General features: G+C 34.3%; 3 protein-coding genes across 4 annotated transcripts; all 3 read left to right on the plus strand.

Moving 5' to 3' along the window:
- Window positions 1–1,319: 1,319 nt before the first annotated feature.
- LOC145613087 (putative methyltransferase PMT16) lies at window positions 1,320–6,707 on the plus strand. 2 transcript variants are annotated; one of them, XM_081668145.1, is made up of 7 exons: window positions 1,320–2,060; window positions 4,391–4,601; window positions 4,897–5,194; window positions 5,327–5,719; window positions 5,904–5,981; window positions 6,076–6,318; window positions 6,433–6,707. In XM_081668145.1, the coding sequence occupies exons 1-6, from the start codon at window positions 1,386–1,388 to the stop codon at window positions 6,305–6,307; spliced, it is 1,887 nt and encodes a 628-aa protein (XP_081524271.1). In that variant the 5' UTR covers window positions 1,320–1,385; the 3' UTR covers window positions 6,308–6,318; window positions 6,433–6,707. The 2 variants fall into 2 exon arrangements, with proteins under 2 accessions (XP_081524271.1, XP_081524270.1); XM_081668144.1 differs by having other exon boundaries at window positions 1,321–2,060; window positions 6,076–6,707.
- Window positions 6,708–7,450: 743 nt separating this feature from the next.
- On the plus strand, window positions 7,451–12,028 carry LOC145614195 (COP9 signalosome complex subunit 1-like). The gene is made up of 6 exons (XM_081669210.1): window positions 7,451–8,014; window positions 9,406–9,726; window positions 10,460–10,576; window positions 10,666–10,751; window positions 11,458–11,692; window positions 11,842–12,028. The coding sequence occupies exons 1-6, from the start codon at window positions 7,619–7,621 to the stop codon at window positions 12,016–12,018; spliced, it is 1,332 nt and encodes a 443-aa protein (XP_081525336.1). The 5' UTR covers window positions 7,451–7,618; the 3' UTR covers window positions 12,019–12,028.
- A 1,657-nt stretch (window positions 12,029–13,685) lies between these two features.
- On the plus strand, window positions 13,686–19,329 carry LOC145613521 (putative pectin methyltransferase QUA3). The gene is made up of 7 exons (XM_081668637.1): window positions 13,686–14,316; window positions 15,355–15,558; window positions 15,640–15,850; window positions 15,943–16,204; window positions 16,392–16,766; window positions 17,548–17,643; window positions 18,798–19,329. Exons 1-7 carry the CDS (start codon window positions 13,885–13,887, stop codon window positions 19,009–19,011), a joined length of 1,794 nt encoding a protein of 597 aa, XP_081524763.1. The 5' UTR covers window positions 13,686–13,884; the 3' UTR covers window positions 19,012–19,329.
- Window positions 19,330–24,515: the final 5,186 nt, after the last annotated feature.

Raw genomic sequence — 24,515 nt, forward strand, 5'->3', positions numbered from 1 at the left:
GTGGTTTTGTACAAAGATTATTAGGATTTTACTACCATTATATTAAGATATCATCACTTAAGATAAGATTTTTTTTATATATATATATATATATATATATATATATATATTAAAAAAATGTATAATATGGAAGTAAATCATGATATCTTACATAATCCCCATCACAGGTCGATTATGATTGCATACATCTAAGAATGAGATATTTAAAAAAATAAAAAAAAATTAAGAATTATTAATTTATACCCAGATATAGTAAATATTATTCCTCAAATCTAGCTTTCTTTCATTAAAATAAAAATAAAATCTTATTTCCCGAAATATCATTATGACGATAAATCGTAAATTTAAAGAAAATACAAATTATTTTAACTCACATGGCGCTAGGGATGGCAATGTAATCCGAGTTCGATTCGAATCCGATCCGATCCGAAGAAAAAAATTCGATTCGAATCCGTTTAAAATTAGTCTGAATCCGAATTCGTTAAAATAGATCCGAATCCGAATAGGAGGCGGATCGGACTTGGACCCTACGCAAAGTCTGATGGAGTCCGATCCGAGTCCGAATCCGAGACTATGAGCATATGTTTTATAACTTGGGACAATTGTTTGCTTGTTTGTAGCAAAATTTTGTTATGTAACTTAGTACATTATTTAAATATGTTATAATTATACTTACCTTGGTATGACAATACAAGCAATTATAGGTATATGACATTACAAAATAAAAAAATTAATCGGATCATTTCGGAGGTCCGTATAAACGGACCGGATTCGGATCCGAAAATTATGAGTCGGATCGGATTCGGACTCGGACTTTTCGGATTCGGATCCGAATCCAGGGTCCGTTTACTAAACGGATCGGATTCGGATTTAGCCAAATCCGATCCGAATCCGATCCGTTGCCATTCCTACATGGCGCGTCTGCAAATCTTGGATTCTTGATCATTCTCCTTTTCCTACATAGATGTACCGTAGATATACCTCCCCTAAAACTCTTACTAATTCGTGTCATATCTAGTCTGTGCAGCAGATTATGTTACATCACTAACCATTACAAACAAGTCTGTCAAAAAAATAAATCCATTTATAAATGGAAAATTATCGTCTTTTTTATTCATTTTTGATAATTGTAAAATTTTTGTAAAATTCTTTCTAACTTTTTTTTTCGCTTTCTTCTTAAAAAAAAGCTTTTAATAAAATCTTACCGTATACTATTATTACAATATCCTGTATTTCAAAAGAAAAAAAAAAAATATCACAATCACACTTTTCATTTTTTCAAACCCACCAACAAAATAACATATACTCTTCCATACATATAAATATCACCCCCCATAAATTTCATTACATTGATTATTATCATTTTCTCCCTCACTTCCACCACTATGGCACACCACCACCCTTACTACCACCTTAAACACAAACTCTTCCTCTTTTTTAGCCAAAAATTAAACCTTTATTACTTACTATCACTTCTCCTCCTTTGTACACTCTCATATCTCCTAGGCTCTTACCACCCTAGCACCCCACCTTCGTCGCTTTTCCCCGTAAAACCCTCCACCTCATGTTTCACCTCCACCACCAATTCCACCAATCCGCTACCGGTCCCCCTCGACTTCAGACCCCACCATGATATCCCTTCACCAGCGCGTGTACCTCACTTCCCTCCATGCAACCCTAACTTATCCGAGTACACTCCATGTCACGATGCCGATCGTTCCCTACCATTCCCACGGGAACGCCTAGTGTACCGTGAACGTCACTGTCCTTTGGAAGAAAGTGAGATTCTACGGTGTCGTATTCCTGCTCCTAATGGCTATACGACGCCGTTTCAATGGCCGGAAAGTAGGGACATGGTTTGGTACGCTAATGTTCCACATAAATGGTTGACCGTTGAAAAAGCGGGTCAGAATTGGGTCCGGTTCGAAGATGACCGGTTCACTTTTCCTGGTGGTGGAACTATGTTTCCTCGTGGTGCTGATGCTTATATTGATGAGATTGGAAAAATTATTAACCTCAAAGACGGCTCGGTTCGAACCGCTATCGATACCGGTTGTGGGGTAAGTGTTTCATTTTTGTTTAGACCGGCCGGTTCATTTTTGTGGAATGGTCTTAACTCTTAAGAAGATGTGGTGTTAGGAATATTTAGGATATGCTTTGGTAGAAATTAGTATAACAAACAAATCAACTTTATCCAATATTGACTAGTTTTAATTCGTACGGTTTTTTAATATCCAAATTCTATTCAGCTTTGTAATAATAAGTTGTGTCGTCAGTGTAATTATGCAATATATAAATAAAATAAGAAATTAAACTAAACTCGTTTCGCAATAGATTTATCAATGCAACTACTTAAATTAATTTGGTAAATGAAACTTATAAAGCTAAGGCTTAGAGTAATTACTGTTGACTAATTTCCAACTAAGAGCCTGTTCACATTTACTTAATTTCAGTTCAGTTTAGTTCAGTTCAGCTCCAATCAGTTCAGTTCAGTTCAGTTCAGCTCCAATCAGTTCAGTTCAGTTCAGCTCTTAATTTCCCTCTCACATAAAATATTCATTTCAGCTCAATTCAGTTCAGTTCAGTTCAACTCCAATCAGTTCAGTTCAGCTTAGTTCAATAAATGTGAACAGACCCTAAATAAAGTTGAATTCCATAAAACTAGCCAATTATTTATAAGACTTTATATTTAATTAATGATGCTTTTCCTATGGTTTTGAGTTTTGATGTCTGATATTCGTGGAGGCCTATACATGAAGTTTGGTTGACTTTTCAATGGAATAAGGGAGTTACGTGCTTGGGTAAAAAAGCTGACCGGTTTGGTTGAACCGGAATTTGGGATTTGAAATTACATTTTTTAGGGATTTTAGGTGATCATTTTTTTTGGATTTTTTAGGTAGGTGAAAGAGGGGCCAACTCAGATCATGGTAAGTTAGGATTGGGTATGATTTCGTGCATCAAATAAGAGGATTCTTAGTATTGTTTCCTTTTTGGTGGATCACAATAATATTAATTGCGGGTAAAAGTTGATATATGCAATAATTCAAGTATAAGTATAGCTTTTAATTGATCAATAATTAAAAAAAAAAATTAGGCCATTAATGGATTTTTTTTATATTTTTTTTAAATAAAATTCGAGAGATAGAATCACAAAGGGTAGGCCAGATTTTAATACTCTACTTCCGTCTATTTTTTAACCAATTAAGCTAGTTGATATTTATAATAATTAAAATATCATTTTGAGTTACAATTACCTTTGTCATGTCAATTACTTTAGATGATAAATACCTTATGGCCTAGTCCAAGTCTCCAAGAGACCAAGACTTGTCTAGCCTTCATCTCTTTTATTGATCTCTATTTTTTTTAGTTAATATTTTCAATGATGATAAATTATTGGATGATAACAAGTACCATTAAATCATTAATATCGATCTTTTAATTAATAAATTTAATATAACTCCTCTGTTTGAAATTAATAATCACAATACATATAATGTATTATCAAACCGAGTAATTATAAATTATCTAACTATGACCAACTTTAAATCATACCAAGTATCGAGTGATGAGAAAATAATAAACTAAAATGATTTGTAAATACTAGTATACAAGTAGCATAATAAATCATGAGAGGCATTACTAAATTCAATTATAATGTATTTTAAGCTTTGAAGAAGGTTCTTTCTCCTTCACTTAATTAGATGTCTTGGAGTGATAATAATCATACGAAATCATAGTGGAATATTTTGTGAAAATTATTTTAAAAAGAGAGATAATTTTGCTAATAAGAAAATGAGAGCTTAATAAATTAGAATTTCTAAAAAGAGATCTGTAAGTTTGTCATTGTCTTTCATGCGTTAGATAGAAAAGGGGACCATAACTTGTCAGCAAAGTAAAGATTCCACCTCTGTTTGTGCATGTAATAGTGTAATTTGAACTTCACAAATTTTGCCATTTGTACACTTTTAAATTATAAATCAATGAAAAACTTAGAAAATTATGATAGCTACAACAAAATTACGGCTATTAACTTTGATTACTTGTTAGCAAATTTGTCATATATATTCGACATTGTTTTATATACATTGACCATTATTATAATGTATTTATAATATATCTTCCTTATAATTATTGTCAAATCTTGGAATTTAACCATTTTTAAGCTAACCACTCTTCACAAGTCGTATAGACTATAATGTCGTTTCATGGCTTTGATTAAGGGAGATGATTGAAGCAAAAGTTCACACAATTTTAATGTGTATCATCAAAATATTAAAAACCGGTATGTAATTAAAGATATGGAGATTGTGCAAATTGCATATGGATTGGATAATGAAAAAAACGTGTATAGTGACTTAATGAGGATTATTTTTGGGTAATTTATTTGTAGGTTGCAAGTTTTGGAGCTTACCTTATGTCACGCAACATCCTAACAGTGTCATTTGCACCAAAAGACACACATGAAGCTCAGGTTCAGTTTGCCCTTGAGAGAGGTGTACCGGCATTGATAGGGATCATGGCTACCACCCGCCTTCCTTACCCTTCGCGATCTTTTGACATGGCTCATTGCTCGCGCTGCCTCATCCCTTGGGGTCAATATGGTAACTTAACATCATACCGGTTTTGTTTTTATGAGCTGCATTATTAGGCATTGAGGTCTTGATTAAATAATTGTGATTCGTGTTTGTTTTCATACTGATATAGGATTGTTACATAAAATTATTGTTACGAAATACTTATGTGATTATGTCTATAATGTATTCATTCAAAAGAACTTGCAATATGTCATGAGTCATGACACATATTGCATGTTCCGTTTGATGTTTATAATGTATTAATGTGTGTTCATGTTCTACACATTCACGAGCTAATTAATCACTTGTTTTGAACGAGCAGACGGACTTTACTTGATTGAAGTGGACAGGATTCTACGGCCTGGAGGTTACTGGATCCTTTCCGGGCCACCCATCAACTGGGAGGGTCATTGGAAAGGTTGGGATAGAAGCAAGGAAGATTTGAGCTCTGAACAAAGCACCATTGAAGCTGTTGCTAAAAGCCTTTGTTGGAAAAAACTGAAGCAAAGAGGGGATATTGCAGTATGGCAGAAACCTTCTAATCATGAACACTGCAAGAAGAGCCGCAGGGTTTTTAAGAAACCCCGATTTTGTCAGGCTCAAGATCCTGATCTTGCATGGTATGTACACAATCTTTTATCCCATAGTCTACCCTGTTACCTATAGTCATATACTCCCTCCGTTTCATTTTGTTTGCACACGAATTTTTTTAAGTATTACTTAAGTTCATACAATTTGATCTGTTATTGCAGGTATACAAATATGGAGGACTGCCTAACTCCTCTGCCTCCAGTCTCTAACATAACTCAGATAGCAGGAGGGGAAAGAGCGAAATGGCCAACTAGACTAACTGCAATTCCTCCAAGGGTGAGTAGTGGTAGCTTGGAGGGAATAACCCCTGACATTTTCACAAAAGACACCGCGATTTGGAAGGAGAGGTTAGCATACTACAAGTCCTTGAACAATGCACTAAATGATCCAGGGAGGTATCGCAATCTCCTTGACATGAACGCGAATTTGGGAGGCTTTGCAGCTGCCCTTGTCAATGACCCTGTTTGGGTTATGAATGTTGTCCCTGTTGAGGCTAAGGTTAATACTCTAGGAGTTGTCTTCGAACGTGGTCTAATTGGTACATACCAAAGCTGGTAAGTCCATCATTTGTTCTTGTAACAAAGTTTTCCTTAAGACACCTTGTAACAACTTTGCCTCTTGCTTATATACTAGTAATCAAGCATTAACTACATATATTTGTACATAATAATATGATTAACACTCGAAAATCTGCATAATGTTCACTACTAATGGTTTTATTTTGCATTTTCCTGGTAGGTGTGAGGCAATGTCTACTTATCCAAGAACATATGATTTGTTACATGCTGATTCGGTATTTAGCCTTTATGATGGCAGGTAATGTTTTTATCTTTATAATGATCCGATTAGCTTTCTTATTAACTTATTTCAGTAGCTGATTAAACTTCGTTATCACGAAAATATGCTGCAGGTGTAAGATGGAAGACATTTTATTAGAGATGGACAGGATTTTACGGCCTGAAGGTTGTGTAATATTTAGAGATGACATTGATGTTTTAGTGAAGGTGAAAACTAACATCGACGAAATGCAATGGGATAGCATAATATATGATCATGAGGAAGGTCCAATGCACAGAGAGAAGGTCATGGTTGCTGTTAAACAATATTGGACAACTCCTACACCTGCCCAAACTGATTCTTAGAGATTATGAAGGTCTAAATCTTAGGTTTTATACCCCTTTTTTTTGTTCATTTTGGCAACCAATTCTTTTGTAAGTTCTTTTTTATTTAACATTTGGAGTAACCTTTCTTCGGAAACATACTCAAGGTATTGGGCCGTCTTCTCTCAAGTCTCATCTGAATCCCAACATCATCTCAATATCCACCACTTTTTGGTGAAATGTGACTATTGGTGGAGGGCGAGGAAGATGCTACTACCAATATTATCACAAGTATTACCTCCGATCTATTTTAGTTGGAATACATAGACGATAAACATATAGTACATCTTAATTCTTTTAAAACTGTTGTAATTGATTGATTTATAGAGTTAAAAAATTCACAGGTTGATAAAACATCTCTGTGATCATAGTATATGGAAATGTCAACTATTAGAATTTTCTTGATTCAAATGATACATTATCTCTTAATTGTCTTGACAAGAATGAGTTTGTTCATTAGCTATCTTATTATTTTTCATTGATAATTTCAAAGATAGTTTTTGACTATAAGTTCCCTCTATTTCTTTGCTATAAGTAAAAATGCTTCTAGTAATGAAAATTTGCCCTATATACAAGGCTTCCTTCAAAACATAAATTGTCTCAACTTTACCTATCCTTAATAATAGGATTAAAGGACAATTGATAAAGATAATTCTTCTTTAAACAAATAAAAGAGTCCATTGTAGATAATTCTTCTATAACAATTTACATTTCCTTCCATTATACGCAGTAGGCAATAATAATAATAACTCTTTAACTTTGATAAATTCCTTGATATCTCGGCAATTTAAATTTTGATCATGTATTAGGCTAATTCCAATACTCACTCTATACTCCGTAATGGATTGCAGCTTGTCTCGAGTATAGGTGTCACTACGGCTGATTCAGTTGAATTAGGCTAGGTCTTGTTAGATCGAATCTAGTTCGGGTTTGAATCATGCTAAATTAATTACTTCCATGTAAGTGAAAATCTAAATTGGAATAGTTTTAAATTAGGTTGAGACAGTTTAACTTTTGACGGATCTAGTATCGAGTTATCGTCTTGACTCGAAAGACGTGGTGTAAGCCGTGTAACCTTTCTAGTTTCTACACCAGCCCAAAGAACGCACCGTGTTTCTCCTCAATTGTGAAGTAGAACTCCACACTTCCTGTAAAACCAAATAGAAATAGGAAAATAAGAACACAAAAACTCAAAATCCGCTAAAACCCCTTTCTCTCTCATCCTCATCCCCAAATTGATCGCTAGGGTTTTTCTCATCCCCAAATTGATCGCTAAAATCCCCAAATTCATCAATGGAGAACGATGAAGAAACGAATTCAGGTCAGATGATGGACGAGATCTACGCCAACGGTGACGATAAGCAGCCTCACAAACCAATCATAAGCAGTGGAGAACAACTCGACGTTGAAGCCTACGCTTCTCTCTACTCTGGTAGGACGAAGATCATGCGGCTGTTATTCATCGCTGATCGATGCGATAGTAACCCTTCGATGCAACTCGAAGCCCTAAGAATGGCGTATGATGAAATCAAAAAGGGTGAGGATACTCAGTTGTTTAAGGATGCGGCGCAGAGGATTGATAATCGATTAGGGCCTAATTATGGCTATGATTCTTCTTGGATTGAGGCTGTTGAGCGTCGTGCTGAGCAGAGGAAGGAGAAGCTTGATAATGAACTCAATGCTTATAGGGTATGATTTTCAATCTTTTGTTTTGGAATTCTGAATTGATTTTTTGATTGATGAATATGTTAATATGATTAAGTTTATGTACTTGTATTTGGAATGTTGAATTATAATTCTGTGATTGGAAATTTTGGGTTTGGACTTTGGAAGGGAGTGTATAGTGGTTAGAAGTTAATGTGTGAGGTTGTAGTGATGAAGTAATGGTTATAATTCGATTCCCGGGACCTCGGTAGTGAGGGACTTAGGGTGGTTGTTGCGGTTTCTTAGTCAGTATGGCGGTATGCTTTGTAGTTGGTTAGGGTGTACAAAGTTTAGAATTACCGAGAAGTAACCTATTACTTATATCTCAAGGAGGGATTGGAGAAATGGTTCTGGATGATAGGATGAAGAGACTTTGTAAGTACTAGCGATTGCGAGAAAAGCATTGCTTGGGTTAGGGCTATAGACTTATAGTCTATGGAGCTTTGGTATTTATGGACCTTAGGTTTGGCTTGTGCAATGCTCGTGTCAAAGGAGGTTTGATTGCTGTTATAAAGTTGGATGTTTATTGTTGTGTTGAACTTGTAGTTGCGCCTTTTCTTTTAGTTTCGTTGATAATTGATTTTTGTTTTATTCCAGTTGCTAGTAGTTGCTAGTTTGATTTGAGGAGGTTCACAATTGAGTTCTTTATTTAGTAATGGGCTTATCATTTTGTAATAAATATTTGGGATTGGAGCTGTTCCATAAAGCTTTTTGAAGAGGATGTGATAAAGTAGGGATTTATTGCTGGTGGGATGATGGAGGTAGGAGAAATTAGCGTGTGCCGTGTCCTCTATCTAGTTCCATCTGTCCATTTTGAGATGGCTTTTGTGTATGGTGAAATCTCAACTAGTCAATTGATCCGAATCTGCTAAGATGTTATTGGACATGTAAATTAGTTTTGAGCCCTTGTGTAGTTGTGTTATACTTTTTCTAATAAGTGACTATTAGTTTTCTTGTATGTTTGTCTTCTCTAGATTTTGCCTTCTGTAAGTGTGTGAATCAATGGAGGTCTAAGATTTTCTTATGCCTTTTTCAAATGCTTTTTCATATGTGTTTACAGCTTCTTTACTTTTTAAAAATCTGGATGAAGTTTATAAATTTATATACTAGGACAGCTCGAAACAATTATTTGTTTTGTTTGATACAATTATTTTGTTGTGTAAATGATTGGTTATCCTGTCGACTTGCATTTAGATTTTTCATTCTAATACATAACTGATTTTAGCTCTCCAGGTGTGCACTTCTTATATAACTGAGACCTTTATCTTATTACTGGCTAGTTATTTTGTTTCTTCCATCTGCTCACTAAGTGACTTGGTCATCAAATCTCCCAATTGCTTGGCTTATGCTAATTCTATGGCCTATTGTTTGTGCAGACAAATTTGATTAAAGAAAGCATTAGGATGGGATACAATGATTTTGGCGATTTCTATTATGCTCATGGACAGTTTGGGGATGCCTTCAAGAGCTATGTTCGCACTCGTGATTACTGCACCACTGCAAAACATATTATCACCATGTGTTTAAATGCAATTCTTGTCAGTATTGAGATGGGTCAGTTTTCACATGTTACAAGCTATATAAGCAAAGCAGAACAGACACCAGAGGCTCTAGACCCTGTCACTATTGCAAAACTTCGTTGTGCAGCTGGATTGGCTCACTTAGAGGCTAAAAAATACAAACTTGCTGCCCGCAAGGTTTGTTTTCTCTAGTCTCTTTATTAAAGGGTGCAATTGGTTTTGGAAGCTTTTTTGCTGTACTGCTTATTTATTTAAACCTCTGCCTTCCAAAACTCTGGATATAGGAGGGATGTAGATAGTGTATTCAAACAGTCACATGGAAAGAATTAACTATTGAATTTAGCTATTCTTGGTTATAAAAGTCTGATTTCCAAATAATTTTTTGTTCATTGTTGTGTTGTTGAATTATTTTACGTCTAGGCATTGAATGAAATGGCTGTGGTGAAAAGGTATTCAAGGCTTAGATTAGAGTGCCTAAATCTGAGGAATCTCGTGACAAGAGAAGGATTACATATGTGAGGTTTAGTGCAGTATTGTGTAATTCACTAATTCTTTGGTGTGCCAAGACAAGATGGTTAATGTGGAAGTTTTGTTATGAATCATTATGAATTTATGGTAGTGCATAATTCATCTCTCTCTCTCTCTCGTTAATTTATGCTAGATTTTCCCCGCTACAGTTTTCTTGGTCTTATCTTTCATTTCTTTTTGAAGTTTGCTCATTCTAAAGAAGATCTGTGATGTTTATGTTAAGCTGTCATATTCTTCTTCCTGCATTGTTATTGTCATCCTTGTCTGACATTCTGACTGCTAAGTTGCACAGATGGTATTTTAGGTCTTATCATGCATATTTGACAAAACTTTGCTGCTTGGTTAGCAAGTTCTCTATATTGACGCGCTGATGTTTCTGCAGTTTTTAGAAGTTGGTCCTGAGTTGGGTAATAATTATTCTGAAGTGATTGCACCACAAGATGTTGCAACCTATGGTGGACTTTGTGCTCTTGCTACATTTGATCGAACTGAACTCAAGGCATGTACTGAACATCTATCTCTCTGATAACTCATGTTTTCATGTTTTCTACTATTAGAGTGTTATTTTTTATACTTGGTATTTTGCAGAATAAAGTTATTGACAACCTCAACTACAGAAATTTTTTGGAATTGGTTCCAGAGATTAGAGAGCTAATCAATGATTTCTACTCAAGGTAATTGGAAAAATAAAAAATTATATCCCTTTTATTTTCTTTATTACTGTGGAATGTTCTTCTTCCTCATTCATCTGTTGCTTCTTCGGACTATCTTTCAATTGGTCATTTCTTATCTTAGTTGTGGAATGGGTGTGTGTGGTGATTTAATTTCTTTTGATAAGGATTGAAATATGATGCATTCTACTCCTCCGCACACAGCTATACACCAAAGCATGCAGCCTTTGGCCTGACTGAGTGAGCTGGCTTTTATTTTGTGGTATTTGGTCAGACACTATAGGAATCTTATTTTCATCTCTTCTACAAAATGCGAGTACTTGAACAATGGTGTGTAATGATATCAACAGATAGTGTTCAGTTTGTGCTGGAATTTTTTGTAGATACAAATTAGGTTGTTACTAATTATTCTGGTCTGTAGTGAGAAATACTGATTATAAAGCTTTTTTTTTTTTTTTTTTTTTTTTTTGTTGGGGGGGGGGGGGGGGGTATGTGTTTGCATATATTGCGTACTTTATTTGTGGAAATTGCATAGTTGACCAAAGATGAAAGTAATCACTAATTCAGTTGAGAAGCTCTAGATATGTAGCCTAAAATTTTAATTAGCATCTTACTAGTTACTCTGAATTCATGGCTAAGCTTTTCTAACCTCATTTTGTGATTCAATAATGTTGAAATTGTTGATAACCTAATTTGCTTATTGTCCCAGCCGTTATGCATCTTGCCTCGACTATTTGGGAAATCTTAAAGCCAATCTGTTGCTTGACATTCATATACATGACCATGTTGAGACTTTGTACCAAGATATTCGTCACAAGGCACTCATTCAATATACACTTCCTTTTGTGTCGGTGGATCTGAACATGATGGCAAATGCTTTCAAGACAAGTGTGTCAGGCTTACAGAAGGAGCTTGAGGCTTTGATTACAAACAACCAAATACAGGTATTCTTCTTGCTTTGCTTTCTGCATTGTATAACTGGACTGAGAATTTATATGGAAAGTTTTAAAACCCGAGCGTTCATATTTTATAAGCTGTTTAAGTTTTAATTACTTATGTTGATTGGTATTGATTTTGTTAATGTTCTATGCAGGCTAGGATTGACTCCCATAACAAAATCTTGTATGCACGTCATGCAGACCAGAGAAATGCTACTTTCCAACGTGTGCTACAGACAGGCACTGAATTTGATCGGGATGTTAAGGCGATGTTGCTCAGAGCAAATATAATCAAGCATGAATTTAATTTGAGGCAGACAAGAAAGATATGATCTAGCTTTTTTCAACATTGCTGGGCCGTTAAGAAAAAGTATGGAATACAGAAGCATTTTTGAGTGGTATTCAACGATTGAGGAGTTGAAATGTTTCTGCTTTGCACAGTTCTTAGTTTGCTCATTTTGTGCATACTTGTACACTTAATTTAGTAGGCGAAGTTTAGATATTTGCTGGCACCCCACCCCCCTGTTTCTGAGATCAGTAGGATGATATTATTATGGAAAAAGAAGAGCTGATTCATGAAGATCATTTCTTTTGCTATCTTAGTTTGAATTCGTGGCAGCTTCTTTGCTCACTTTGCACTGTCTGTTTTGAACAGCCCATTGGATTATAAATGAGAAAAACTGTCATAAATACTTTGTAGCACTTGATGGGGAGTTGCCATTGCCTTAGCTCCTAGTTTGATTGGTAGGTGCTGCATATGCCCATCTGAAATTTGCGAGGAAAAAAATCCGAAAATGGTCATCAGCGAGGTGTAACATAGACAGCTTTGTGACGATGTCCTATGTTATACTTCGTATTTTTTTATGTATGCATCGTAAATTCGTAAAACTACACATACTTCCCTAGGCCCATGCACGTTGTGAAGCATGGCATGTTACTCCAAGTCCCAAGAGCATTGAGGTACTTGGTACTTAAATGAATATATATGAACATGATAGTGATTTCGATGCAATTTTAACTATTTCTTAGTATGTAACTTAATTCGATTCTACTCTATATATATCAATCAATATTGTGACAATTTGACATGAATTTTGACTAGAAAGCATATTCATTTGATGCATTCCATGCATGTTTCATGAGATCGTATTATGTTTATTGTATGCTATGTTAAAGATGAATAATTCAAATATGAAATAGCTAAGCAATAATAGTGAACTTGTATCAATTTTGTAGTAATGAAATGGATCGGATTAAAAATTAGCTCACCAAGTTATTGAGGTAACTCAAATACTTATGGAAAACCCGTACCTCAAACAATTCATACAAATATGCCTAAAAATTTGAGGTACCCTAAACCTCCAACATTTGTATAAATTGTTAATCAGCTAATTGAAAGACATGGTTTGTAACTTGGTATAAAATTCAGATTCAAAAAATGTTCCCCCCTTAAGAGAATTCAAAATGTAAAATTAAAATTGTCTAATAAGTTGCTCAAATGCTCTGAGTATCAAGTACTAACTTGAAAGTTATGTATTACTATCAATATTCTAATGTGGTAGAGGAAATCTATGTACATAGTACTTGTATTGTTTTATACTATGTACTTCTTATAAAAAAAGATGATGTATTTTAATGATCTAATTTTTTTAAAAAAAATAGTTCCTACAAAATTTATCAACATGATGTTCATATGAAATGATCATTTAAATTACATAACTCAATTTATTTTATTTTTTAAAATTTTAACTCTAGTTTATTTGATTATAAGAGTACAGTATATAATTTTATTACAATTTTTAATTCTTTTAAAATGTAACTTTATAAGAACAAACATTTTGTTCATCACATCAATTTTTATATATTTTTTTTTATCATTTTTTTTATGAAGCTCAATTTTTATTTTTTTTTTAATTTTTTTTAATCCTTTCTAAAATGAAAAAAAAAAAAATCGAAAAGAAAAGAAAAAACCAGTTACCAGGAATAGCCTGCCGCCAATATCTATATCTCTCTCTCTCTCCTCCCAACTCCACACTCACTGCATCACACCACTCAAATCCCCACTTTCTCCGCCATTTTCACACTTGACATCACATCCAATTTCCCCCAAATCTCATAAACCCTAAATCCCCTCAATATGCCCAATTAATCCTCAATTTCCCCAGATCTAGCTCAATCAACCCCACCCCATTTCAATCATGGGTCATCTTAATCTTCCCTCCAAAAAACCTGCTAAACAATGGAAACTTCTAGACTTAGTCACCGCCTTCTTCTTCGGAATCGTCATCCTCTTCTTCCTCCTCATCTTCACCCCTCTCGGCGATTCCCTCGCTGCTTCTGGTCGTCAAACGCTGCTTCGAGCCTCCGCTTCCGATCCCCGACAACGTAAGAAGCTCATTGTCTCCTTGGAGGAGACATCCTCCGGTGGTGGCCACATCATCGATACTTGTCCGGCTGAGTTTGTCGATTATATGCCTTGTGAAGATCCTAAGAGAAATAGTCAGTTGAGTAGAGAGATGAATTTTTATAGAGAACGTCATTGTCCGTTGCCTGAAGATTCTCCGCTTTGTTTGATCCCTCCTCCTCAGGGTTACAGAGTTCCTGTTCATTGGCCTCAAAGTTTGCATAAGGTTGAATTTCTCTCTCCTATTGATATTTGTTTTTGATTTGTTTATGTTTTGGGGTGATTTGGTTTTATAAGAATGTTGAGCTGATTTTGTTTTGTGGGAAAAAGATGGGGTTTTTGTAATGTTGATTTGGATGAAGATAAATGTGTTGTTTGTGGATTTGGTTTTGATTTAGTAATTGTTGGTAAATAATGGTGATCAAATTGTTTATTATTGGATATTGTTAGATACCCTCATTTGAATTGAATGATGTGGAGGGTTTTGGAATGACATAACTGATTACATAAGATCTTAGTGGAATCGTATCGTATTGTTAGTAATGAGGGGTTAAATAACATCTTTATTACCGGATTTAAAGGCAGTGAGTGAAACACCGTGGCGCCTTGGGGTGATCTCTTAGTTCCTACGGGGTGGAGATGATGAGGTCGGTCCATGGATTTCCCTTTTTTTGCCTCAAAGGAGATAGTGCATCATGTTGTTCGCAAGGGCCAACTTGATCCTCTTCCCCAGGATCCAAGATTAGGGAAGCCTTGCAGAGCCACCGACTCCAACTACATTCTCACTGATTAGGGAAGCCATGATAAAATGACTGCTAGATTGAGAGTTATGGGGGAGTCGTTAGGGCAAAGTAGTTAGTTACTAAGTCATACTTTCTAGATCAAGGGTTATGGGTAGGCAATTTGATAAGAGTATTGCATGTTACATGGGTGCCTTGTTGATACAACACTGTGGATTGATGTAATGGATAGAGGTGTTGTTGCATAGTCGCTGGTTGTTATTACAATGATGATGATGAGTTGATGACAATGTAGTATGATGGATCTCTTGAAGTCCAAATGTAATTAATTATAAACTAGTAGATATGATTTTTCGAGGATCCTTGGTGAAAATAGTGTGGACAAAGGGTTAAAACATGTAACTATGTAAGTGGTGGTTGAACATGTGATGAAACAACTGCTATTGATGCTTGGACTCTTCATTGCTCGTATGCATGTTTGGAGGTGATTTTCTAGTATCATTTATTGTGTTGTTGTTTTGCAGATTTGGCACTCAAACATGCCTTACAACAAGATTGCTGATAGGAAAGGCCATCAGGGGTGGATGAAGAGAGAAGGTGAATACTTCATCTTTCCAGGTGGGGGAACAATGTTTCCTGATGGAGCAGTACAGTACATAGAGAAGCTTAAGCAGTATATTCCCATTTCTGGCGGATCCTTGAGGACAGCTCTTGACATGGGCTGCGGGGTACAATGCGTTTGACTGTTTCATGCTTTCGATAATATAAGGGAACTTTTGTAGGTATTAAGCAGCTCTTTCTTTCTACAGGTTGCTAGCTTTGGGGGTTACCTTCTGTCGGAAAACATTATGGCTCTCTCATTTGCTCCTAGAGATTCACACAAATCTCAAATCCAATTTGCTTTAGAAAGAGGACTACCTGCTTTCGTTGCCATGCTTGGGACACGTAGACTACCATTTCCTGCCTTCTCATTTGACTTAGTGCACTGTTCGAGATGTTTAATCCCGTTTACTGCATACAGTGAGTTCTATGTAACATGTCACCTAATTCTACATGCCCCTGTTTTTCCTTTTGGCAGCCAACTGATCTAATGTGGCTATCTTGGTTTGCAGATGCATCGTACTTCATTGAAGTGGATCGCTTACTTCGTCCAGGGGGTTATTTTGTAGTCTCTGGCCCTCCTGTCCAGTGGGCCAAACAAGACAAGGAATGGGCTGATCTTCAGGCAGTAGCTAGGTCATTGTGTTATGAGCTCATTGCTGTTGATGGGAACACAGTCATCTGGAAGAAGCCTACAGGAGATGCTTGCCTCCCTAATCAAAATGATTTTGGGATTGGTATGTGCGAGGAATCTGATGATCCAAGTTATGCATGGTAATTTGACTAATGACTTAAAATAGATACTTCTCTTTCATATAATAAGCATTGACAAAAACTAGAATAAAAAGAAAACATAGTTGGGAACCATCCTTGAATAGCTTACTTTTTCTCTGTCTTCACAGACTCCAGGAATTCTTTTCTTCTGGGAAAATAGTGATTGATGCATGTGGCCTTTCTGCAGGTACTTTAAACTGAAAAAATGTGTGAGCAGAATGTCTTCTATTAAAGGTGATATCAGTGTTGGGGCCATACCCAAATGGCCAAAGAGGCTGACAAAAGCTCCTACCCGTGTAACTCAAATTAAAAATGGCTTAGATGTATTTGAAGCTGATGCTAGGAGGTGGGCAAGGAGGGTTTCTTATTACAAGAATTCCTTAAACTTGAAGTTAGGGTCTTCAGCTGTACGCAACGTGATGGATATGAATGCATTCTTTGGTGGATTTGCAGCAGCTCTCGTATCTGACCCTGTGTGGGTAATGAATGTAGTGCCTCCACATAAACCTTCAACACTAGATGTGATTTATGACAGAGGCCTTATTGGAGTCTATCATGACTGGTGAGTCTTTGTGGCATATTAATGATTCTTTTGCCTTTGGAAACCAGATGTATGAGCTGAATTCCCATTATTAAAATTGAACTGATCAATCGGTCATATGACTAGAAAGTTGGTGGTGGTTGCTAAAAGGAAAAGATCAAGCTATATGGCTTTGACATTATAGGGAAAACAGTAGAAGCTCACCCAGTAACTCATCCTACCTCTCTGAAAAGGTTTCGAACATGAATTTTAGAGTTTTAGACCATCCACTTGATTTTTGCAGAATCTAAATGATGCAAAATTTAGATCAAGTTAAACCATCTAGTTTGATCAATGGTGCTAAAGTACTTTAAAAGGTTTTGGTACATTTTGTATTTATAAAGCCATGCCTAGGTAAGGCACTTTATTAAGATTTATCTACCTATTAGACATAAAATGCAGAATATGTAAAAACTTGGACTTGTTGTAAGGTTCACTATAGCGTCTATAGGTCTTGGGATGCTGGATGCTTAAAGGCTACTTCCTTGAGGTGGTTGTCCAATGCAAATAATTTGCAAATTAGTTGTATCTTGTTTGTAGAAAGAAGTTGTCAAGATTGTATTCCTCAACTTCTTTGATTGCTGGCTAAATAGCAGAAGCTGCCTTTTCTTTTTCTTTTCATTGCCACTCATTTGTACAAAACCTCTCCATGCATGAATATGGGCAACGGTGATCCTAGTTTATGGCATAATTTTATCAAGTAAAATCCTTGTACACCTCTTTTGACCTTTTGAACTGATATACTTTTGTCTGATGAAAATAGGTGTGAACCTTTCTCAACTTATCCTCGGACTTATGATTTTCTCCATGTATCTGGTATTGAGTCACTATTAAAAGATTCGGCATCAGGCAAGCAAAGGTATGGTCATTGGCTGCTTTATACTCTTGTGGCTTTTCATCCATTTCATTTTCAACTTATTCACGGCTGTCATCCTTTATGTGTTGTTCATTGTAAAAGTCATCATGGTTTACATAAGCTTCAATGCTTCATGAAACATATTTGATTCCCTTTTTGTTTCTCTGCACATTCTTTGACTTTCTACTTGAATTGACTACTATGGTTTTAACATTTATCCAAGATTTTCAGGTCATGAAGAATATACTTAAGATCTGAATTGTAGAATTGTTATGCTAAATTGTCAATAGGGTTGCTGTTGAAATTCAGTGGATATAATATGTGCTTTACTGAATTATTAATTTGTGGACTTTATTGTATTTCTCCTGAATTTATTCCTATTAAACTTGGACCTTGTCAAACATTTGACTAATGGAAGTCCTGGTCATACTCTATTTACACCAGTTTGTGAGACTTTGAGAGTCCTGCAATCCTGCTAGCATAGCTAGTGAGAAGGTTTTTAGATGGTGCTCCTTCTATCCTGAACAGCAACGTACTCTTACCACCTTTATCTCTATACCTTCCTCTCTCTTAATCTTCATGCGCCATCTCAATGTTAACGGGACGGAGGGAATATAATGCAGATTTTGTAATTTTATTTCAGAGGTCCCAGAATTTTGAAAAAATAAATAAATAAAAAAAAGTTGTATTTTCTTACATTGTTTATGTGGTCTAGTCATGACTGATTGATGTGATGATTGTGATCTTAGTAGGCTATTGTTGGAACTTGGAAGATGTTTATATCAACTAATTTCACTTGTCTGCACACAAGATTTATAAAATGATTAGAAAATTCTAACTCGAATCTTGAATTTAGTGCTGAACTTTTTATGGGTTGGCCTTCTAGAATTGACTTCGGTAGTCAAAAACAGTGATTGATCTCTAATTTGGCTTGTTGTGTTCTCTGTTTACACAGATGAAAGAAATTTCTAATGTTTGTTTTCAATATACATATGGTTGCTTTTACATTGCTTCATGTGATATAAAGTGGTCTGTTGTCCTCTAGAAGCAATAATATGGAATTTGGCTTGTTATGTGTTCCTATGTTTACACAGAGGAAAAGGATACCTTACTTTTAGGATGCTGACAATTCATCTTTTGCCGTTGGCTTGTTGCAGATGTCACCTAGTTGATGTGATGGTAGAGATGGATCGGATATTACGTCCAGAGGGAACGGTGGTGGTAAGAGACTCGCCTGAAGTCATCGACAAAGTAAACCGCATTGCTCATGCTATGAAATGGACTACCAGCATCCATGAAAAGGAGCCCGATTCAAGCGGGAGGGAGAGAATTCTCGTCGCCGTCAAAACCTTGTGGAAGGCAGATCATTGACACAGATATAGCAACTAGTCCCTGTAGTGTATCATTTTTTTGAGTAATTTCTGTTTATTATGTATTTATATCTATATATCTTATGGCATACTTGCAATTCTATGCACAAAAGTGCATCCAACCAACCTGACTGCTAAACATTTTCGCATTTCTCCCTAAATTCTTTTTCCTCTGTTTAGTTAGTGTTATCTAGGGTTATAATTGAAGGAAGATATATAGTCCCATTATACAGGAGAAAATTGTTACTCCCTTTGTTCCGTAATCATGTCTATGCTTGTCTCCTTTGATCGATAATTTTAGACATTATATAGTACTTCACACTTTGTACTACGTATTAAATTTATAGAATGATGATCTTGGGAAAAATTGTTCAAGTTTGTCCATAAAGTTATTATACCCTTCTAAGGGCTTGTTCTCTTCCGTTGAAATTCAGTTCAGTTCAGCTCAGTTCAGTTCAGTTCAGCTCTTATGTCTAATGATATTGCTAATGATACAAAGCCAAATTTCATTCTTTTAAGCTCTTATTACAACGACGACGACAACAAATAATAATAATAATTATTATTATTATTATCAATAAATAATAATAATAATAATAATCATGAATAAATAATAATAATAATAATAATAACAATAATACTAATAATAATAATCAATAATTAATAATTAATAATAATAATAATAATAATATACACATAGGTATAGTAATATATAATCAAAGTGCACTAATCCGTAGTTAAAAATCACTAATTAATAAGTTCAGCTCAGTTCAGTTGATTTCAGTCAATCAGAACAGACCCTAAGTTTCTCCATAATATTTCTTCATTTATACTCCTTCAAGTTTCTCCATAATATTTCTTCATATTTCTTCATTTATACTCAAATATAACATTAATGTACGGATATCCTTGTTTGAAGTGTAAATACTAAACACTAATTGAGTTTATTTAGACAAAATGATAAACTTCCAAGGGTGGAAGGGGCTCTTTGCGGGTAGCCCCTCCCACCCTTATCCTTCTCATCATCCCCTTTCAAGAGACTCAACTAACTTGGAACGGGTTCGTTGATCCATGCAGGGTTTCGACCTAGACAGAGTCTCCTCTTTACAAACCAATATACGATGGATATTACGAATAAGTCAACACTGAAAATTTGAATAAAGAATACTTGGAAGAAAAAAAATCGAAACGACTTCTTAAAATAAATCCACTTATTAGAAAGAGTAGTCAAGTCTTTCTCAAAAGGTATGTGTTTGAACAATCTAAATGAAGTTCATTTACAAGCGTCAACATCGTTATCGCTTTGATTTCTTTCTCCAAGTTTCCATGTCACATTTGGGACCATACGTAGTAAATTTTCATGTCCCTAAAAATGAGTTCATTCATCATTTTCAGTAAATTTATGTCAAATTTATGAACGACTACTCTAAACCTCTTGTTACTACAAAGGCAAGTCGTGGTCTATTTCCTGTCAATTTGATGTATAATTGTATATAGCATGTGACTGGTTTGGGATAAACTTAGCTAACCTAATGGGATGTTCCTACTACAATGTAACATGCCTATGTTCTTCGTTTATACATCGCTATGGTTTGATATGAATTGTCCTGAATTGATTCTATATTCGTCGATTTTTTGATAAGTTCCTTAGATTGAGATTGCCCCTTCATTGTTACACATCTTAGGTGTGCTACCACAATCAAAGTTTGTTGCATGGTACAAGTTGAGCTAATTTCCGGCATAGTAACATGCATAAGACGCTTACATATACAAAAATCTTGATTATATGGTGTCTGATTGTATATATATCTTATGTTGAATGAATTGATGAATAATATTGTTTAATTTTCTTGGCAATATATTGATTTAAAAGAGTCTATATCATAAATCTAAACTAGTAATCAATTCTCAATATTATGAATTTCCTCAAACTTTATAATTCAAAATCTTGACTTGGAAAGGGTCTATATCATTCAACTCAATATGGAAACAAACAAACAAGCAGTCAACTTCTTATGAATTTTTATTTTAATTATTTAATTCTATTTATTTTTTAAATACAATTTTTGGCAAGGACTTGTCATGAAAATAATCGAAACAGATGGAATTCTGCCATTTATTGTGAAAACTGAACTAATGCACTGCTTGAGACATCTCGAATCAGAATTATTTTGAGTCGACAAATAGTTTATTTAATTTTCTTTCTTAAAAAGAACCCAAAAAAGAAAAAATTGGACAATTGTCTCACCATAAATAAATACATAAAAACGTAAAATAAAATAAAATACAAAATAAAAAAATAAAAAGAAAAAAACGAGTACAGTACAACATAAGTTTAGAGCACCCTGGTTGGAAGGACAATCACCCGCTTGTCATGGAACATTTTCCTTGATAATATGATACCTCCCTAATTTTAATGCATCATCATCAATTTTCATGCATGGTAATCATCCAGACTTTGGAATAAGAGATTAAAAAAACATAAAAATTCTTGTTAATTTTAATTTTATTAAACAATCATTATTATTGTCATCATTAACTTAAACACACTAATAATTATGTAAAGTGGCTTCTTGTATACCTTACATTTATTAATTTATATAATACCTGTAATGTGGTAGAAATAATAATTGTATAACGTATTAACGTGAGTATATTATATTTTAGCCCTGTTGTTTAATTTTGAATTAAGTTGAACTGAAATAAGCGAATTGAGATAGAATATCAACAAAATTGAGTGACCAAATTGAACTGAAAATTAATCCAATATGAAAGTTGAATAGCGGTCATTATGTTTATACCCATCATAATATGACACACATCCAAAAGACGGTTTTTATACCCTATACTCATCTCGTCTAATCACCATCCCTTAGCCTTCAATTATGTAAGCTGGAAATGTGGCTAATTAGTAAGTAAACCCTAAACACATAGTATATACTTCAATTAGTTCAATACTTGAATTAAGGTCAACTGAATGGAATTAACAATTGGTCTTGTATGGAACCGGTCTACAATAAATTATTGTAGACTCAAAATTTGACACTTTCAAATAATATAATCACATTCTGGATGATATAATCACTTTTTTAGATGATATAATTATCTTTTTGTGAGTCATATTTTGAATTATATATTCTCATATTAAACCATTTAATGAGATTATATAATTATCTTTAGGATGATAAAATTTAAAATCATCTTTTTGAATGATGTAATTTACTATTTGATACTTTTTATAATGATAAATTTACTTTTTGAGTGATACATTTACATAATAGTTTCAGGATGATATAATCACTTTTGTAGTAATATAATCACATTTCGTATGATATAATCACATTCGTATGGTATACTAGAAGGTTGGGTCTACAATAAGTTATTGTAGACCGGGTCTATTATAGTCTTTATATGGAACTAAATAAATTATGATTAAGTGGACTAATAAGTGAAAATTAAGAGAGAAAAGTTTTAAGGGAGTAAAAGGCAAAAGATTCGAAAAGCTGTATGCAATAGATTCCAACGATATTGAATATTCATCGGTTGAGCCGTTATTAAACTCGTAATTAATTAGTGGTAAGAGTATAGTTAAGTACACTGCTAATAATTACTCCATCCAGCTGTCAATCTTCAAAGCACAAACATTAATGCTCCCAAATTTTGAAATTAATGGGATTAGAGCCTATTTAGTGAACTAATGACTAGTTGTATTAATGACTCTCTTATTTACCAAATTCATCTGTCAACTCTCAAAGTTTGTGAGACTCGTATTAATGAAGAAGCTTCTCTTTTAAGATCCATTTGTAATATGCAAAATTTTAATGTGTCGACCCACAAAAATTGCTGCTGTAATTTAAGTAGCTACTTACTTTGTATTACTAATACAGAGTAATAGGGTATTTTCTTTGTCTCTTAATGATTCCTTTGATTTTTAAAGTTTTTAATACTCGACCATTTTGTTTCTAAGCATGACATAGTCTCATATTCTGTATTAGAGAACTTTAAACTTAACTGATATAAATTTGACGTAAACAATTATAAGACAATTTTTTAGGGAAGGGGAGAGGTAAGGGTCTGTTATCTTCAGATTATTTTCAGTTAAGTTTAGTTTAGTTTAGTTCAGTTCTTAATTTTCTACTCTCGTAAAATATTCAGTTCAGCTCCAATAAGTTCACTTTAGTCAATCAAAACAGGCCCTTTAGTCCGTATAATGATACTCGGTCATCAGTTTGGGAGGCTTTGAATTAATGCATGATCTTCTTTTACATCGAGGTTGGTGAAACTACATCATTGGCTGCATGTGATCAAAGTTACAAAGTCACATTGTAGCTGTTGTAAGAGACCTTTTAAAGATGGAGTCTTTATTTTGCATTCATATATTCATTCTATTGATTAAGGTTATTTCTCTAGTTCTTTTGTCTCCTTGATCTAAACCTATTTGAATCCCCTTGCCAATTTGTTATAAACTTATAATGTGGTTGGCCCTTAATAACTGTCCTAATACCCTCTAACCTCATGTCTTCTGTATGGATAATTAGTTCATGAAAGAATCAATATTAATTTAATAGAGTGGTATTTAAAAAATTGAGATCTAAAACCTAAGCTCTGATACCATGTTAGATTTCGAGAAAACTCCTCAATCTGGAGTGTGTGCCATTGATCATAATATATAGAGTTACAATCCTAGTCCTAATCTCGTTAGGAATCTAGTAAGATAAGAATACAAAATATATCAAAAATATATACAAAATATCCTAGCTCTGCGACAAATATTATCGTAAAGTATAATATCTATCAGTAATGACAACGAACACGAGAAAGAAGAATCCAATTTATTCATGTAGGTATTCCATCAACATTCATATATTTTGAATGACCAAACTTGTTGTATATAGTACACTCCTTACAATTTTAATGATCGAAAGCGTATGCATGCATCGATCCTTTGTACCTTCATTGTACTTAGTCAAAGCAAAGTTGCATTACAATATTACATAGTTGCACATGGTTGCATTAAGGATCAAATTAGCAAGGCTATTCTCAATAATTTAGTAGCTAGAGAAGCATGCAAGGGGAAATTAATGCTTACATAAAGCTTATTATTATATAATACCATCATTAATTTATATAATATCATATGGGTTAGGCACATTGCTAGCTTGCAGCCTCTGGTCCAAACTTGCTATACAAGGTTATCTCCATTTTTTATTCGATTTTTAAAAAAATAAATTAAAACTTGAAATGATTGTATAGGGATTTGGAATAATAATTATCCTGTTTGAACCTCTTTTATGATCTTTCTATACCGGATTACTCCTATGTTCAATTTTGATGCTTGAATAATTCTTGGGATCTGAAATTGGAGTAATACTATACTATACTATACTACGTTAATTCTTAATTATAATGAGTTTTGGTCCTACAAATTAATGAGTCAAACTAAAGTCCTTCTAAGATTCTTAATTATCGCTACACCCCAAAACACACATTATTTTTTGTACTTGC

The sequence above is a fragment of the Chenopodium album genome, chromosome 25, assembly GCF_948465745.1.
Source record: "Chenopodium album chromosome 25, dcCheAlbu1.1, whole genome shotgun sequence".
NCBI lineage: Eukaryota > Viridiplantae > Streptophyta > Magnoliopsida > Caryophyllales > Amaranthaceae > Chenopodium > Chenopodium album.

Bases quoted from the DNA above. Each gene is read 5' to 3' on its own strand.
- LOC145613087 (XM_081668145.1), top strand. From the start codon at position 1,386: ATGGCACACCACCACCCTTACTACCACCTTAAACACAAACTCTTCCTC. The intron at 4,602-4,896 runs GTAACTTAACAT...TTGAACGAGCAG, and splicing joins CATCCCTTGGGGTCAATATG to ACGGACTTTACTTGATTGAA. The intron at 5,720-5,903 runs GTAAGTCCATCA...TTTTCCTGGTAG, and splicing joins ATTGGTACATACCAAAGCTG to GTGTGAGGCAATGTCTACTT.
- LOC145614195 (XM_081669210.1), top strand. From the start codon at position 7,619: ATGGAGAACGATGAAGAAACGAATTCAGGTCAGATGATGGACGAGATC. The intron at 10,577-10,665 runs GCATGTACTGAA...GGTATTTTGCAG, and splicing joins TTGATCGAACTGAACTCAAG to AATAAAGTTATTGACAACCT. The intron at 10,752-11,457 runs GTAATTGGAAAA...TTATTGTCCCAG, and splicing joins ATCAATGATTTCTACTCAAG to CCGTTATGCATCTTGCCTCG.
- LOC145613521 (XM_081668637.1), top strand. From the start codon at position 13,885: ATGGGTCATCTTAATCTTCCCTCCAAAAAACCTGCTAAACAATGGAAA. The intron at 15,559-15,639 runs GTACAATGCGTT...TTCTTTCTACAG, and splicing joins CTCTTGACATGGGCTGCGGG to GTTGCTAGCTTTGGGGGTTA. The intron at 16,205-16,391 runs GTAATTTGACTA...GCCTTTCTGCAG, and splicing joins GATGATCCAAGTTATGCATG to GTACTTTAAACTGAAAAAAT.